At 37.1% G+C, this 17,269-nt stretch overlaps 2 protein-coding genes across 4 annotated transcripts in view; one reads left to right on the top strand and one right to left on the bottom strand.

The window, feature by feature from the left end:
• trip10b (thyroid hormone receptor interactor 10b) overlaps positions 1 to 17,269 on the top strand; it is a 35,089-nt gene that overhangs the window by 9,312 nt on the left and 8,508 nt on the right. Inside the window, exons 7-14 of one of the 2 annotated variants that reach the window (XM_032544629.1) lie at positions 273 to 401; positions 608 to 754; positions 2,149 to 2,310; positions 8,236 to 8,345; positions 8,721 to 8,853; positions 9,385 to 9,452; positions 10,484 to 10,590; positions 10,676 to 10,839. In XM_032544629.1, coding sequence (XP_032400520.1) covers positions 273 to 401; positions 608 to 754; positions 2,149 to 2,310; positions 8,236 to 8,345; positions 8,721 to 8,853; positions 9,385 to 9,452; positions 10,484 to 10,590; positions 10,676 to 10,821 — 1,002 coding nt within the window. In that variant the 3' untranslated portion in view covers positions 10,822 to 10,839. Of the gene's footprint in view, positions 1 to 272; positions 402 to 607; positions 755 to 2,148; positions 2,311 to 8,235; positions 8,346 to 8,720; positions 8,854 to 9,384; positions 9,453 to 10,483; positions 10,591 to 10,675; positions 11,262 to 17,269 lie in introns of those variants that run through there. The other variant, XM_032544623.1, reaches the window with a different exon arrangement.
• Positions 13,540 to 17,269, bottom strand: part of sh2d3a (SH2 domain containing 3A) — a 14,639-nt gene continuing 10,909 nt past the window's right edge. The window contains exons 16-20 of one of the 2 annotated variants that reach the window (XM_032544543.1): positions 16,900 to 17,015; positions 15,573 to 15,744; positions 15,354 to 15,465; positions 14,595 to 14,780; positions 13,540 to 13,794 (exon numbers count right to left, since the gene is read on the bottom strand). In XM_032544543.1, coding sequence (XP_032400434.1) covers positions 13,601 to 13,794; positions 14,595 to 14,780; positions 15,354 to 15,465; positions 15,573 to 15,744; positions 16,900 to 17,015 — 780 coding nt within the window. In that variant the 3' untranslated portion in view covers positions 13,540 to 13,600. The remainder of the gene's footprint in view (positions 13,795 to 14,594; positions 14,781 to 15,353; positions 15,466 to 15,572; positions 15,745 to 16,899; positions 17,016 to 17,269) is intronic. The other variant, XM_032544553.1, reaches the window with a different exon arrangement.

Here is a 17,269-nt window from a genome sequence, read left to right as displayed (position 1 = left end):
ACACACACACACACACACACACACACACACACACACACACATCCTCATTTGCTCAACAACTTTGTGCCAATTTTTTTCACTTTTTGGGTTTTTATATTTTCAATCAAAGAAAAATCACTCCTTGTGTCTCCTCCCTCCACTTCTCCCTGCATGTTCCCATATTTCTCCCACTTTGCATTTTGTTTTGCATCTTTTCTCCCTTTTCCTCATCCTCTTTCATCATGTTCCCCTCCCTTTCTCTTTTGCGGTTCCACCTACCTTTTGTTGTGAAGGCCAAGCAACATGCCCATGCCCGCACACACACAGCGGAGGAGTGCAGGAACGACTATGCCGCACAGCTCCAGAAATACAACAAGGAACAAAACTTCTTCTACTACTCAGAGATACCGCAGATCTATAATGTGAGACAAAGACACACATTCACAATGCACTACAACTGAGCAGAGCTTACACACCTGCTTAAGTGACATAAATCCCAAACACACCCTTTCAAAATGTAATCCTTCTCCAGTGTTTTCATATTCATTTGAATATACAATTCATAAACACAGACAGTGTGAATTTGATATGAAATTTAAGGAGGCAGATGTATGTCTGTGTCGAACAGAAAATGCAGGACATGGATGAGCGGAGGATTCGGCGGCTGGCGGAGGGATACTGCCAGTTTGCAGACATCGAGAAAAAAGTGCTGCCCATCATCACAAAGTGTTTAGATGGAATTTCTACAGCAGGGAAGAAAATTAATGAGAAACAGGTAAATGTTTAATGGTTGTTAGACTATACTCTAAATCCTTGACGTTCCAGAAATTACTCAGATGCCGCAGGAGATTCTGCTGGATGCATGTATTTTCTGTTTCCTCCTTCTTTCTTTGTGTTGGAATTTTAATTTCTATGGATTTAAGATGACTACTGTTGACTGTTCCTCAGATCTCTGCAGGGTAAATTGAGACAGTTAGCTAGACTATCTGTTTTCTCTCAAACAACTTTTTTACAGAGGCATCGTGCAGAACTTGGCACCGCCCATGACGATTGTGATTGGTTTAAAGAAATGCCAATAAACCACAGCATGTTTTTCTCCCATCCCGCAAAGCTATGTGGAGTAGGCAGACCCTCCTCTGGTTTGACTATACTGTGTCTATGTATGTTATGTTCATACGCTCATTTTGTTGTATTGTCTATCGCCCATGATAAAAATAAGGGGAATGTTAATTGTCTGTCTGTCTGTCCAGTGTCAAATCAAAGACACCTCTGATCTCATTGCCGTGAAACTTTTCCATGGTTTGATGTTCTGATGTTAAATTTCCTTATTTGTTGTCTTGCTCATGTTAGATGAGAAGATTGAAATCACTGTAATATCTGCCAGTTAAATATGAAGCTACAAGCAGCAGCCAGTTAGCTTAGCACAATAACTGGGACCAGGGGGAAAACAGCCAGCCTGGCTCCGTTTTAAAGGTAACAATCACACCTCTAAAGCTCCCTCATGAAGACATGGTTAAAGCTGTGGGACTGTAGGCAGTATATTGTTGGCGTCGTTGGGCAAAAACATAATAATCTTTCAGTGTATCGTAATTCAACTGGCCTGGCCTGGAACATCTTTTCTTGGCTGTGTTTTCAGGCTCTAAAATATCTAACCTCTGATGGGAGACTTTAGCCAATTACAGGTCATTTCAGAAAAAGAGAGTTGTAATCGGCTGTTGTGCGCATGCCAGACAGAGGGGAGAGGAGAGGGAAAGCTGCGGAAATTCAGGCTGTTTTTTTTTTGCACACTACCTACTGCAGCTTTAATTAGTGTTGTCGCCACTCTGAGGTAATAAGACTGGCAACCAGCGTAGTCTCCAGGAAGTCACTGCGAAAACAAGTCTCACACATAACCTCTGATGTTGTACCTTTGGTCAGAGCCAGGCTAGCTGTTTTCCCCTGTTTCTAGTCTCTATGCTAAGCTAATCATTTGCTGGTTGCCGCTTAATTTTGTTTTGCCATATACCTTTTATTAGTATTAATCTTCTAATCTAACTGTTGACAAGATAAGCTTGCAATTGATGTTTCCCCGCTGTTCCATATATATGTATATGTTAGGGATTGTGTGTAATATCAGCTAATATGGTTATCAACCTCAAAAATCATGAGTGTCTGTCTGTCTCCCTGCAGGACTCAATACTGTTCATAGAGCAGCACAAGTCTGGTTTTGAGCGACCTGGAGATGTTGAGTTTGAAGACTACACCCAAGGAATCAAATCCGCAACCTCTGACTCCAGTCTCAACCCTCCTAAAACTCGTGCCAAGCTCTGGCCTTTCAGCAAGAAGACCAAGGTGAGATTTGCACTCTGTTCACATGTTTAAAACAAATGTCTGCATAAAAAATGCAGCATCTCAGGCGTCCCAGATAGCTCAGTTGGTAGAGTGGGTGCCCATATATAGAGGTTTTCTCGTAGACGCAGCGGGCCCGGGTTCGGTTCCGACCTGCGGCCCTTTGCTGCATTTCATTCCCTCTCCCTCTCTCTCCACTTTCACTTCTTCAGCAGTCTTGTCATTGAAGCCCCAAAAATAATCTTTAAAAAAAAAGACAAAGGACAAGATACTGACTCCCTTTTCCCTTTCTGCTTAGCCTGCTTCTGCATTTGACAACCTACATTTTTTTTTTTTTTTTGTTTTGTTGATCTCTTAGTATCCAAAATAAATTTGCATTGGTTCTTTTTTATATGCATGTTATGTTGTTTTGTATTTTCTCATCTAAAGGTATAGGTAAGTGTTGAAATTAAATAACATCAGCAAGTTGTGATGGTTTTTAAAAGGATAAAGCTGGTGTTTGTTTCTTAATGTCAAAAAATCCCACGAAAAGATCAAAATCAACAAAGTGTTAGTCTCGCTCTAAATACCTTCAAACAGTTAATCTTTAGCATAAAGTTAATCTTTACAAACGACTTGCAAATATATAGTTAGAAGAAAAGGCTCAGAACAAGCTGCTGTAGATCAGGCTTTGTTAGTAGGATCAATTCATTGTTGTTTTTTTGTTTTTAATGGGATCTGTTGACATAATCAAAAATGTAGATCACAAGACTTCTCCTCTTAATAGACATGTTTTCATTAAAACTATAATTACATCAACATTTCTCAATACACCACTAAGAAAAGGTGTCGTGTTACAGCTAACTGTGAATTAACCTGTTTTTGGGGTTTGACGACTTGTTGCAGACAGATTTTAAGACAGCTTTGAACTTAAAAATTAACCAAATCCATACAAAGGAGCCAGTTTTCTGCTTCTTATCCTGCTTATCCTTGTTGGCCAGTGTAGAAGTGCAAAATGACGCTCACATGTTCTCATAACAATGCATTAACACACACACAGACACACACACACACACACACACACACACACACAAAGGAAACTCAACACATTCCACTCATGTCTTACCTCACCACCGTGTTGCCCTCAGGGGCCAATTCTAATTCCAGTCTGCCGCACAGACTTGCCCCAAAAACACAGCTCTTTGTCAATTTTATTTCAAAAACCTCTGCATCTGTTTGCCTCCCCTTTCTTCTTTTCTTCTTTTCTTCTTTTCCCGTCTTTACCAGTGTAATTTTCTTCCTCCTTTGCTCTTCTTCCTCTGCTCCCTTGTCTCCCTCCCTCCCTTTCCTCAGTTTACCCCTCCATCTTTCTCTCCCCCATCCCCTTTCCCACCGGGCATCGTCCCCCTCTCCAAGCTGCGGCACTCCCCTCTCTCTCTCTGCCTTAGAGACTTAAATCGCTCTATCAAACCCAGGATGTCCACCTTAAAGATATTACACAAACCGCATTTGGTGAGTGACGACATAGCTCAGGTCCTCTCTGTAAACGTCTCCCCCCTTCATGTACTTGTCTCTTTGATGCTACTCATCTAAATAAGCTGTTATACCTGGACACTCGTACAGGTACCATGCTTGTTAGTAAAAGTGTTTTTTACCATGCGGTGTGTTCGTTGTACACCTATCTCATTCAGTGTCCTTGTCTCTCTGCCTAGATATCACATACTGGTAACACTTTAGAGAGGTAGACTTAAAATGACAGTATTCTGGAGCTGAATTCTTTTCAAGGGGAACAAATATTTAATAAGTAACTTCACACTGGATCGTGCTGCACTGAACTTTGTACGGGAAAAAGCTTTAAAGGCCTGGTTAAAACAGACAATGACGCACTTAAATTAATCCACACGTCTTTGAGAAAGATTAAATTCCTCCACGTGTCTTTGAGTAAGGCTTGAGGCTACGTACTTGCATTGCAGGGCTAGTTGGTGAACTACTGTTTAACATGTTAGCCAACCCAAAAAATCTTTGTATTTTTTCTTTGTACTGTACTGGCATTTTGTACTCAGGATTGTCCAATTCATTAAATAAAGAGTTATTAAAGAGGAAATAATACGCCAAGTTAGCTAGTTAGCACAAGCAAGTTGTGCCTTTTAATGTATTACCTTTACATTTAAATCACTAAACTCTCCATCCAATTTCATACATACAGTATATTTATACCATTGACCCCTGTTTGCAAGTGTCTGCAAACCCTTCTCTTTTTTTTGTGGAGTAGTTTATACTCTTGACAGAGGTTAAATAGAAGTGCACCACAGCTAACAAGCTACAACAGCTTCCTCCATTTTGGAGATCCTGCTCTCCTTTCCAGATTGAGACAGATAGCTGTTAGTCAAATGGGCAACATTTGTGTGTTGGTGCAAAGAAATTCATGCAGATTTACTTTCCCATGGTGAGCGCAGATCCCACAGGTGTGACTCGGTTTACGTGACCTCAGCTGTAATCCCAGCTGGCTGGGTGGGGTCGTTGTACTTGAATCAGCTGTGAAGAGAAGAAAGTGCATGTTGTCACCACTAGTTAGCTAGTGCAAGCTGAATTATTTCCTGGGTGCAATAAATTACTCTTTAAATTACAAAAAATAAATACATATTTTCTCATGGCACAGGGCACTACATTTATATTCAGGGAACATTAATAACTTTATCTCTAAACTCGAGAACTGAGTCTTCATTCTGTGATGCCAAACTAATTTATTCTCTCTGTTGGGATTAAAAAAAGATTTCTCATTTAGCACATGCACACACTGTCTATATATATATATATATATAGATATATAATATATAATATAATATGTATGTATATCATATGTATGTTGTATAAATATATATATATTATATGTATGTGTATATATATGTAATGTGTATTATATTATATATATATAATATATAGTTACGATATTATATATGATATATATATATATATATATGATATATATATATATACTATATATCTTGTAGTATATATATATATATATTGCAATATAGATTGATATAGTGTATATATATGATATATATAATATATAATATATATGTATGTGTTAATATTAATATGTGTGTATATATTATTACTGTTTACTATACATGATATATCGTGTATATTATATATGTATAGTATAGTAGTGTTATATCGTATGATATAGTTATATATTTGATGATATGTGTATATATGTTATATAGTTATATATATATAGGTTCTATTATGTGTATATATATGTTATATATGTATGCATAGGTGTATAATGTGTTATATGTGTATCTATGTGTATATATGTGTCTATATATGTTATAATCTGTGTATATATGTGTTATATATGTGTATTTATATGTGATTATATGTATATATTATGTATAGAGATGATATAATATTATATATATGTGTATGGTGTATGTGTATATATGTAGATATCGCTGTATATATGTATGTGTGTATATAAGGTCTAATGTCTGTGGTATATATGTAGGCCAATATCATGTCTGTGTGTATATAATGTCTGTGTGTAATCAGATATGTGGTTTAAAAAAAAAAAACAGTATGTAGGTATGTGGTGTATATATATGTGTATATGTATGTAGAGATGGGGTATCTATGTTGTATTAGTGGTGTTATATATGTGTGTGTCTAGCTCTGTGTGGTTATCCTATAGAAGGTAGATATATATATATGTGTGTATAATCATAATATGATAGATATGTGTGTATCATATATATGTATATATATATGTGTGGTGTGTATATATCTATGTATCATATGTTGTGTATAATATGTCATATGTGTGTTAATAATGTGTATGGGTTATATATGTGTATATGTGGTGTAATATATTTGTGTGTATATATGTGGATGTATTATAATCAGTGTGTTATATATTATTGTTATATGGTGTATATATGTATAATGTGTGTATAATAGTGTGTGTATCTATAATATACTATATATATATAGTATGTGTGTTATATATATATTTATAAGGTATATATGGTGGCTGTATAGATATATATCTGTTATAATATGTATATAGTGTAGTAATATGGTATATTTATGTGTGTGTGGTGGTGGTATATATAATGGGATATATATCATGTATATATATATTGGTGTATATCGACTATACTATTATGTGTGTGTGGGGTGTTGTTAATATATGTGTATAAAATGTATAGTATATATATGTATATATGTGTGTTGTGGTGTATATCATTTGTCGTGTGTGTACATATATGTGTGGGATGGTTGGTGTGTGTGTGTGTATATATGGGGTGTGTGTGTGTTGTTATATATGTGGTATATATATGGTAGTATAGGTTGTGGATATATGTATATATATTGAATATGTGTGTGTCGTGTGTGTGTGTTGTATATATGCATATGTGGTAGTATGTTATGGGTATATATCTATGTAGTAGATATATATGTATGTGTTGATTATATATAATATGTTGGGTGTGGTGTTGTGTATATTATATATATTTTATATATATATTTATATTATAATATATAGTATTTATAGATATAATATATATATCTATATATATATAGGTGTGTTAATATATCTATGTGTTGTATATATATATATACTAGAGTATAAGTATATATTGTTTGTAGTGTAATAAGTAATATGTATATATATATGTATAAATGTATATTAAAGTGTGTGATATATATGTGTATATCGATAGGGGGAAAAGTTTATTTATAGGTTATATTATAGATAAGACTATAGAATATGTTATAGTATATGTGTATATATATGTGTATGTGTATATATATGTGTATATGTATATGTGTATATATATATGTATGTGTATGTGTATATGTATATGTATGTATATATATGTGTGTATATGTATATATATATATGTGTGTATATGTATATATATATGTAAATGTATATGTATATATGTATGTATGTATGTATGTATATATATGTTAATTTGACAGCAGATCCAGAAAAAATAACTAAACATCATGCTGGGCAGTGTGTTATTGTTGTAGCATATACCATTTCCCCCAAATTACAAAAACATGTTTTCTTACCTGCGGCCAGTAGTATCTAGCCATGCAAATAGTTTTGGTTTTTAGATATATGTCTCGGACATGTCTGTTTCCACCCCACTACAAAGGAGAAGAGTTTAAGTAAAATTGCATTTAAAAAATTCAACAGCAATATTTCCTTTCTTGGAAATAGTGTAACTTTGGATAATCCAAACTAACACACTGAACAGTATTTTTTAGTCCGTCTCAAGGAGAAATAGTCCCAGTTTGTTGCCGATTTGTTATTCTGGGGATGTCATCTGTAATCTCATATAATTATTTAACTTTTCTTTGTGGAGAGCAAAAAAAACAAGGCTATATATATATATATATAAAACCCTAACCCTTTAATCAACACCTTGCTAACCTGCCTCAGTCATTACTCTCATTTGTAGTCATCATAGTTTTTCCTTGACAACACTTGTAAATGTACATTATCTAATGATAAATTAAATATAAATATTGCAGTTACCTAAATGCAAATTGCTATGGCATCACAATAGAAAGAATCTTGCTAGTTGCATCAGTTCTAAACATTGCATAGCTGAAACTCAGTGGTATTCTTAGGGGATACAATTCGGAACAGTCTTCCTCCTCACTCTGCCTGTCTGTAATTATGTGTTTTCTCTGTCTTCCCATCATTACTTACATACCTTGAACAGGATTTGTTTTCTTTACACAGAATAATTAAGTGTCTCTCTCTAGTTAGGTTTCTTTCTGTGCAGACGTGTTAATATCAGTGGGAAAGAGAGCTTTAAACAGGAAGGAGTGACATCTGGTGGTGATCATTGATAAGGTTGTTGTATACATGATACAGAATAGTTACTGTGTGTCTGTGTTGTGTGTGTGTGTGTGTGTGTGTAGCCACATGCTGCAGAAGATTTCTCTCACCTTCCTCCAGAGCAGAGGAAGAAGAAGCTACAGGCGAAGATTGACGACATCACCAAAGAGCTGCAGAAGACACAGGACCAAAGGTGGTATTCCTCATTTGACCTAATTTTGCCTTAATTTGTCAACAAAAAACACAAACCTGAATATTTTTGTTCTTTTAAGAACCATTTTAACTGTTTCATTGGTGGACACCCAATTAGTTAGTGGAAGAACTTGACCGGTCCACACAGAGCCCTGACCTCCAACACCTTTTGGGATGAATTGTATCTGCGAGCCAGGCATCAGTGGCCGACCTCACTAATGTCATATTAAATAGTAGGACAGAGTTTTCCAACTTCCAAAAAACTTCTGCCCGTCCCTCCTGTTCTTATCAGCGGTTCTGCTCAGGAGACAAGCTTCCTTAATGTGTGCTTACATTTCCAAAATGATAACACTTTTCTTCCTCCGTCTGACCTCAGCGATGCACTGGAGAAGATGAAGGGTGTGTACGAGAAGAGTCCACAGATGGGAGACCCCTCCAGCCTGGAGCCTCAGATCTCAGAAACTGCCCAGAACATTGGCCGCCTGAGGGGGGAGCTCGTCAAATATGAGGTTATTACTAGAAATGGTCCGATACCATTTTTCTTCTTCCTTATACTGATGCCTGAACATGTATCGACAGATGACGAGTACCGATCCGATACCAGTGTATAGTATTTTATTAACTGCTGTATACTACTATCCCTGTATGGATGTGATATGATTTCTATCATTGTTGTATGGCCTGGCTAAGGTTGAACTCTTTGTCAAACATGAACAAACACAAACAATAAATGCCGTAGATCTTTTTATTATTATCCAGTTCGACAGTCGGTCATAACGGAAAAAGAACATGAAATAAACTACTTTAAAGTAGATTTTCTTCAGGGCTAAATTATTTATCTGATCGGTGCATAAACTCCAGTACTTACCGATACCAGCATTTTAGGTAGTTTTGGAGGCTTTTCCAATACTGGTATCGGAACATCTATATTTATTACTTTTTACAGTCACATACGTACACATGCTGCTGATAAATTGTGCGTGACAGATCAGATTACAGTATTTGTGCAAGCTTTAACATCTATTGCTGGTTCCTTGTAGACGTGGCTGTCAGAAGCGGTGGGAGGAGAGGAGACTTCCAATGCCATCAACAATAATACTAAACATTGGTAAGACCTGTATTTATAGGAGAAATTTGACATTTTTGGGAACACAATCATTCACTTACCAACTTCAACTTAGAGGTAAATGAGGAGATTGCCACCACTCTCATGTTTGTTCAGTAAGTATCTAGTTACAGCCAGCACCTGATTAGCTTAGTTTAGCATAAAGAGTGGAAGAAGGAATAATCTCTACGGACTGCTAGGCGAGGGCGACCTAGGGTAGCAGAGCTAGGAGTCATAGCATGTTTACTGCTGGCTGTGCAAGCTATTATCAGAATCAGAAATACTTTATACTTTATTACAGCGTCATTAATGGACCACACTGCCTGTGGGTTAGACAAGTGGTTCTCAAACTTTTTTCAATAATGTACCCCATTTGAAATATTTCTTTTTAGCCAAGTACCTACTGACCAGTGCAAAAAAATTCTTTTTAAATGGAATCCATTACTAAATGCATTTATTGTGATAGTATCAATATTTTAGGAATAATGCATATATATATATATTTTTTTGAATTAAATTTTTTTCACATACTCACTGCAGTATTCCAAAGTAACTTTAGGGGTACCCGTAGCCCCATATGAGAAACACTGGGTTAGACAATGTGTTTATTTAAAAAATATGACAATGGACATATTTCTAATCTTTTTACTACAATGGCATTGAGCCGTCTCGTATTTTTTCAGGCCTTGTTAATTCAAATTTAATTGATATGATTTTCAAAATATTAACTTAAAGTTGTTTCCATGATTGTTTATAATGGATGAAATGCAATAATTGGAGGTCATTTTTTCTATTTTGTCAAAACTAGATGCGAAAGAATAAATAAATACAGCATGTTGATTATTAAGTTTGAGAGTGTTTCCACAATTTGATCTACAAAGTTTTTTGCAATTCAAGAATAAATAGAATAAAAGATTTCTCAAAAAACGTAGAACTATTTCTTTAAATGTGAATATGTTTAGCATAATACAGTCAGTAAATGACATGTCTTGTCTTTTTTTTTTCCATCTGGGATATGTACTGTATATTTCCAGTGTTGTAGCAGCTGAACAGTCTCCAAACATCTACACAGAGTTTGATGACGAGTTTGACGACGTAGAAACTCCAGTCGGCCAGTGCACGGCTCTGTACACCTTTCAAGGTACGTTGAAATATTCACGTTGTTCATGCATATATCTTATTTAAGCCTTTTTATACGGGTCTTAATTGCGTGTGTTTGTGTGCAGGCAACAGTGAGGGCACGGTTTCCATTACAGAGGGAGAGATGTTGACTATAATGGAGGAGGATAAAGGAGATGGATGGATGAGAGTCCTTAGAGCCAGTGGAGAAGAGGGCTATATACCTTCATCCTATGTCAAACTTGCCCCATAACACACACACACACACACACTTAGAGCTTGTGATGGGAAACAAGTAAAGAGCCAAAGGTGAATACAAAGTCATCCACGATAATTGAAGCTGTTCTTTACATCTTTTATCTCAGCCAGTGACTTTATAGTGAGATGAAAGTGAGTGATTAGAAAGCTTGTTGTCAATGATGTTTGCGATATCACACAGTTCCTGTCTCAAAATGCAGATTGTCTGATCTTTATAGATTTAAGCTTTTAAATCCAAACTTTTGAATGTATATCTGAACTTTTTTGTCACAATGTTGACGACTTGTGTAACATATTCAGCATTATAGTAGCTTAAAAGCTGCATATCTTTATATCCACTCACTTGACTTTCCCACTGTCATCTCTAATAACCTGCTGAACTTATTCTTTTTGTAACATCAACCCTCATCTAAAACTTCTTGCCTGATAGGATAATGTGATTTTTTTTTTATCTTTTTTTTTTTTTTCTTCTTCTTCTTGTCATGATGTTATGTTTTAGGATTTATAACTGGATGAAAACCACTACTCTATAGGGAGTGCACACAGTCCAAAATCTCTCAATGGATTGTCATGGTAAAGGGTTCACATTTTTAAATCTCTGCCTCACAACAATAGTGGGGTTCCCACATAAATATTGAAATAGGTTTTGCTTGCTGCAACCATTCCTCTTGTTCATACAGGCCCTGAAGAGATCCCTTCCTAATGTGCTTCTAATGTAAGTGATGGGGGGGGGGGGGGGGGGGGGGGGGGGGGGGGACTGCCTCCTATTGGCTTTAAATACACATTGGAATTTAACAACACACGTCCCTTATCACTTATATTGGAAGCACTTTAGGAAATTGTGTTTTAATGCCCAGTATGAACAGGAAGAATGGTTGCAGCAAGCATGAACCGCTTCAGTGTATATACTGTACGTGCATGTTTTGTTTTAAGCAGACAAAAAAACAAGTGAACCTAATCTTCAAGGAGACTTGCAAGGAAACTTGCTTTGCAATGTTTTTGTAAATGTTGGACATGGTGGGTGAAAAAAACAGTGGCAATAATGTTTTAAGTTAAAGACCGGATTAATTCCTGGCTTAAATACCAGGGGAACTGCCTGTGTTTAAGGTTGCTGCTTCTAAGATCATTACATAGTACTGACGACGACAACAAACTAACAATAATAAGTGCAACTCAAAAGTGGATAATGAGCAATAATTAAGTCCTTGTGTTCATTCTTCAACTTCAACTTTGCACAGAAATGGCAGACTGTTTCTTCTTTGACGGTTTATTATGTCTACTTGTATACTGGTGTTATACGATTTAACCACCTGTTTTCATATTTTGAGCCTCCAGATTATCAATTTTATTCACCTTCTCAAATTCTCTCAAACAATGGACATGTTTGAAAACCTTTGCCATTATTCTGAATTGAAATCCAGATGACCAGTTCAACCAAATTTCAAATCAATTAATGACACCAGGGTGGATTTCTAAGGAAGGAAACCGGTACCCTTTAAAATCTGAAGGAGTCCTGACATGTTTTATGACATGAAAATACTTTTGCTTTAAACAATTTGTCTGACTCCTGTCTTACTCCTATTGCCAATCCATGAATATGTTTTCATTACACACGCTGGACACAATTATTCCTACTTCACTGAAAAGTGATGTGCATTTGAGGTTTCAAGTTTCCATATCACTCATTGAACATTCGTGTGAACATGCCTGGAACTTGGATTGAAGGCGAGTGCAGAGAAATTTTCCTCCTTCAGCAGAAAAATCAAACTTCTAGTGTCAAACTGCACAATCATAATTCTTTAAAAACTCATTGAGCCATATGTTAACCTATTTTTTTTCTCCACCACTTTAAGGGGTATAATTGTATGATCTGTTTTTAAAAAGTAAATGTATTTATGTGTATTGTATTGTTGAGTCATAAAGTGAAAACATGATAAGAGAAAAATGTCTTATTTCTTTACAGTATCATTTATGAGAAATATTGCATGCAAAAAAATAAACAAATACATTTATTGCTTTAGAAAGACTGAAATGAAAAACACAATCTCCAGTGTGGTCTCTTGCAGCAGCAGGTCATGTACAAAGGGAACTGACTCTGTTTTAACAATGTTTACGTTGGACCATAGGTATTAAACAAGTTATGGATTGATAAAGTAGTCTCGCATTGCCGGACCTTCCTCCACAGCGCTGCGGAGGAGGGTCTGGCTAGTCCAAATAGAATTCCGGGATGGGAGAAAAATATGCTATGGTTTATTGGCAGTTATTTAAACCAATCACAATCAAGCGCCAGATGGCGCCCCAGTGCCTCTCCAAAATAGCTTCAGGAAGAAACTTGTTTTGGTCGAATGTGTACTTTGAAAGGTTGTTTTATTAGACAGATAGTCTAGCTAGCTGTCTCCATTTACCCTGCAGAGATCTGAGGAGCAGTTAACCATAGTCCTCATAAATCAACCCGGAGTTTAAAATGCAAACATCAAGAAAGCGGAATGTGACGAACATCCGGTCAAAATGAGGGACATCCGGTGGAATTTTTGGAGAAATCTGAACAATCCCCGAAAACGAAACGTTTTCCATATAGCTAACAAAATTGTGACTTGAGTCTCTCTCTCTCTCTCTCTCTCTCTCTCTCTCTCTCTCTCTCTCTCTCTCTCTCTCTCTCTCTCTCTCTCTCTCTCTCTCTCTCTCTCTCTCTCTCTCTCTCTCTCTCTCTCTCTCACTTCTTGTGAAGAAAGCTGCTGATTTCACCTCTCACTCAGTAAAACAGACCCTGAGGCTCAGGTTCGAGGGTGAGGTTGTTGTGGGGTGATCTCCGCGGGTTCCAGTTTATCTGAGAGGACACAAAGAATCTTGTCAAACTTCTCATGGCGCTCCTTTCTCTCAGCCACTGCCCCCGACTGACCCCAGAACAGCCGCAGGGCAAACTCAGTCCGGAAAGCCTCCAGCAGCTCAGGGACTGGCTCCAAGTTTCCTGTTGAAGCAATGTGACGAACATCAGATCAGATACCACAGATGATGTTTTCACATCAATTTCACAATGTACACGTTTTTTTTTTTTTTTAAAGTACAATATACATTTTACTTTTTTGCCAGTGCACATGTATTTACATTACAACAGGCCTCATGCAAGAACCACTCATATGAAGAGATTTGTTGTATGTTTTCTCATATTTTGAATGTTTTTCTTCGGTACAAACAAAACTCGTCAGTTGTAAAGAGTGAACGTCTGCCACTCTCCATTTGCTTGACATAATTACTGAATAATACCTTAATCTGAATGAATTTCTTACAGAAATCAACTAAAATACAAATGACTATATAAACACACACACTACAGATAGCAACTTAACTAAAATTTGTGAAAATTGAATACTGTCTGCCATATCATTGTCTCTGGATTGCCAATTGGAGTTTTGACAAAACAAATATTTGGTTTTATAATTGGCAATTGCTACAAATCAGTAATTGAGAAATTCTAATTTTTACTAATTACAATTTTGTGAATGAAACTTGCCCAAACCAATTATGCAGCGATTTAGGGCCATGTTTGTGTTAATTATCTAAACTCCCAAACTCACACCTCATGAACAGGAGACATTCAAGATATTTACAACAAGTTCTTGCAGTTACGAGAGTTTGGTGAATGTGACTTGGAGCAGACACAGTAAAAGATTTAGGATAAGAATACAGTAATGTTCTTGCATGAGACCCAATGTCTGTACTGTGCCTAAAAGAAAAGGACACTATTGTACTGTACGTGCATGTGTGTACCTGTGAGCAGAGTGTGTGCGTGTTGCTGATAATCCTGTGCGTGCAGCGCGGCACTGCGAGCTGACTGGAGGACATTGTAGAGGAGCTGACAGCCTCGCTCACTGTTCTCCACCGGGTCGTCACCCTCCATCACCATCAGCAGAGGAACCAGGTGGGGCACAGCTATGGGACCTTGGACCACAGAGTCTACAGAAGGTCATATGAACACATACGACTCAATGCAACACATTCACTACTTAACAAGTGGTTCGCGACGCTAATTATACAGCACTTGTTTAAACCTGTCTGGTGTAACAATTGGTTTCTTCCCTGGAGCTTCACTCAAATAAAAGCGGATTTTACTCAAAGTTTTTTTTGATAGGGCTTGTGGAGTACTACTGCACACAGTATGTTAAAACGTATAAAGCTTTGTGTGGCTCATGAAGTCTGATAAACTGTCTCAAGAAGATCAATTTCACCCGTGACTTTTCTGTCACTCTGTCTGATTTTATATTGGAGACAAACAAACTGACTGCAGCTCCCATCGGTTGTTCTGTAATTTAGTTCTTTTTACGCCTCAACAGCCGAAGCTAGCACTTCATTTCACCTAAATTCTTTTTTTTCCTAAGCCATTGCACAGTAGCACACTTATAGCTGTTTATTTGGAAGAGTTCCACTTCCAATTTGTAATGAGATTGAGTTTGAAAGGTTGCATTGGACAAAAGTATCTACCAAATGAATGTAATGTAATGCATCTTTGTCTTAAACACCACCACTCACCGTCTCCCTCGTTTAGCAATTTCATGAAGGGTTTGAGATTCTTCTCAAATAATACCGCAGTCTCTGTGTTGTTCCTCCTCAGCGCTCGCCACGTCATCTCCAGTCGCATTATCTGCACATGTGCACGCACAAACAGACCAAGAGTGTTTAATAAACAACCACTTTCCATTTGGCCTTAGTTTGCATATAGCAAGCATACATCTGTCACAATTAAAACACCTGAGGCATCTCCAGGGCCTTCATCACGGCTGAGAAGGAGTAGAGGTTGTGGGCGTGTTCTTTAAGGGCCTGAGCCAATAAAATTAATTTATGTAAAACAGTTGCCCTCTGGCTCACAGTCCCTGTGCAGCCCAGAATGTCCACTGCGACTCCCAGTGCTATTAGATGATGCCTAGTAAAAAGAGAGATTGATGGGTTAGAGTTGGATTGAGTTAGCAGATGGATTGAGTTAGCAGAAGACTGAATAAAACAGTAGGTGGGGGACAATTTTCTCAATTCCCACCTTCTGTCCACAGCATTATAGTTACTCTGGATAATTCACAATACTATTGTTAACCAAAGAAATAGTCCCCCTTAAACTGTTAACAGCATTTTCTGTATAATATCCATATTGACGCGGGACTGTGAGTCGAAAAATATGTGGCTGTCCAATAAGTTTTCAAATACTTTTTGGCACCACAAACAAGAAGGAAGTCGGCTATGAGAGATACCTTAAAACCTGGACAAATTTAACCAAAGATATCTGCATGGCTGGCAAGATACCACTAGGGATTATTGTTACGTGTTTCCTCCATGCTGATTTTGGAGTGGCGGCCCGCCTTGGCAAAACTTCTGCCACCAAGGTATCAGAAATAGGGCAGACGCACAATGTAGTCGCGGCTGCCTTTTAAATTATCCTGCCGACATAATGCACCCCCCGTTGACTGCCGCTCACATTGCAATTTAACAAAAAGTAGAACTATTCAGAGGTTATTCGGCCCGTTCAGTTTAACTCCACATATTGTTGTGTTGATGTAGTTTATTGTCAAAACGTTCGCTTTCTTCCAAGTCGACTATTAAATGAACAGCTCCACCAAAAATGTCCCCTTGGTGGGTCTGTTCTAATTGGGTTCAACTTGTCAGTTCTGTTGGCTCATTGTATTGATATCAAACATATGGAAACATTAAAATGGTAAGTGAGTCAGTGCAATTAAAATAATATAAAATAATATATTTATATTAATTGGAAATAGTCTATAGATGTAGTCATTTTGGGTTTTGGTTCCCCTACGAAGAATTTCTTGTAAAATTCATTTTGTAGACCTCTTCTAGATGTTAAGTGCCTTGTAGTTCCTCAAAAAGTACAGTTCAATCACAACTGAAAATAGGTACTCATTGTGTGTGAATAGAGGTGATAAAATATATTTCTTTGTGTAGCAGCAAAGTGTTAGTTCTGTTTCATACGTAAAACATTTGGTGCCCTCACTGCTAAAAAACATCCTACAGGAAACAGGAGTGTTATATGGGTGAACCAACTATTTAATTCATATGTGTGAACTGCATGTACCTTTCTAACAAATCCTGTCGTAACTGGCGTCCGTGAGGCAAAGTGACAAGCTCCAGCCCCGAGCCAACTCCCATAATCGTCTTCTGCTCCTCAGTCACACCAACGATGCGTGCTACCTGCAGCACAACAATGACAGATCAATGACCAGGGCCTATTATTCAACTAAAAGGGAAATTTGGGACTTAAGCAAAAGATACAGTAGAAGTGAAAATTCCTCAATTTTACTCACAAAGCCGTTACTCAAAATTCTAACAACTTGAAAATACTTGAAATGAATATATTGTAAATAAAACTCCCTACAGACTGAGCTACTGCGACTCTAAAAACAGATCCAGAAGTCTCTTAAATTGGCCATAATGCAACTGGTGTA

Source organism: Etheostoma spectabile, chromosome 2 (genome assembly GCF_008692095.1).
Source record: "Etheostoma spectabile isolate EspeVRDwgs_2016 chromosome 2, UIUC_Espe_1.0, whole genome shotgun sequence".
NCBI lineage: Eukaryota > Metazoa > Chordata > Actinopteri > Perciformes > Percidae > Etheostoma > Etheostoma spectabile.
The sequence above is the reverse complement of the archived record's forward strand: the minus strand, read 5'-3'. Positions and strand labels throughout refer to the sequence as shown.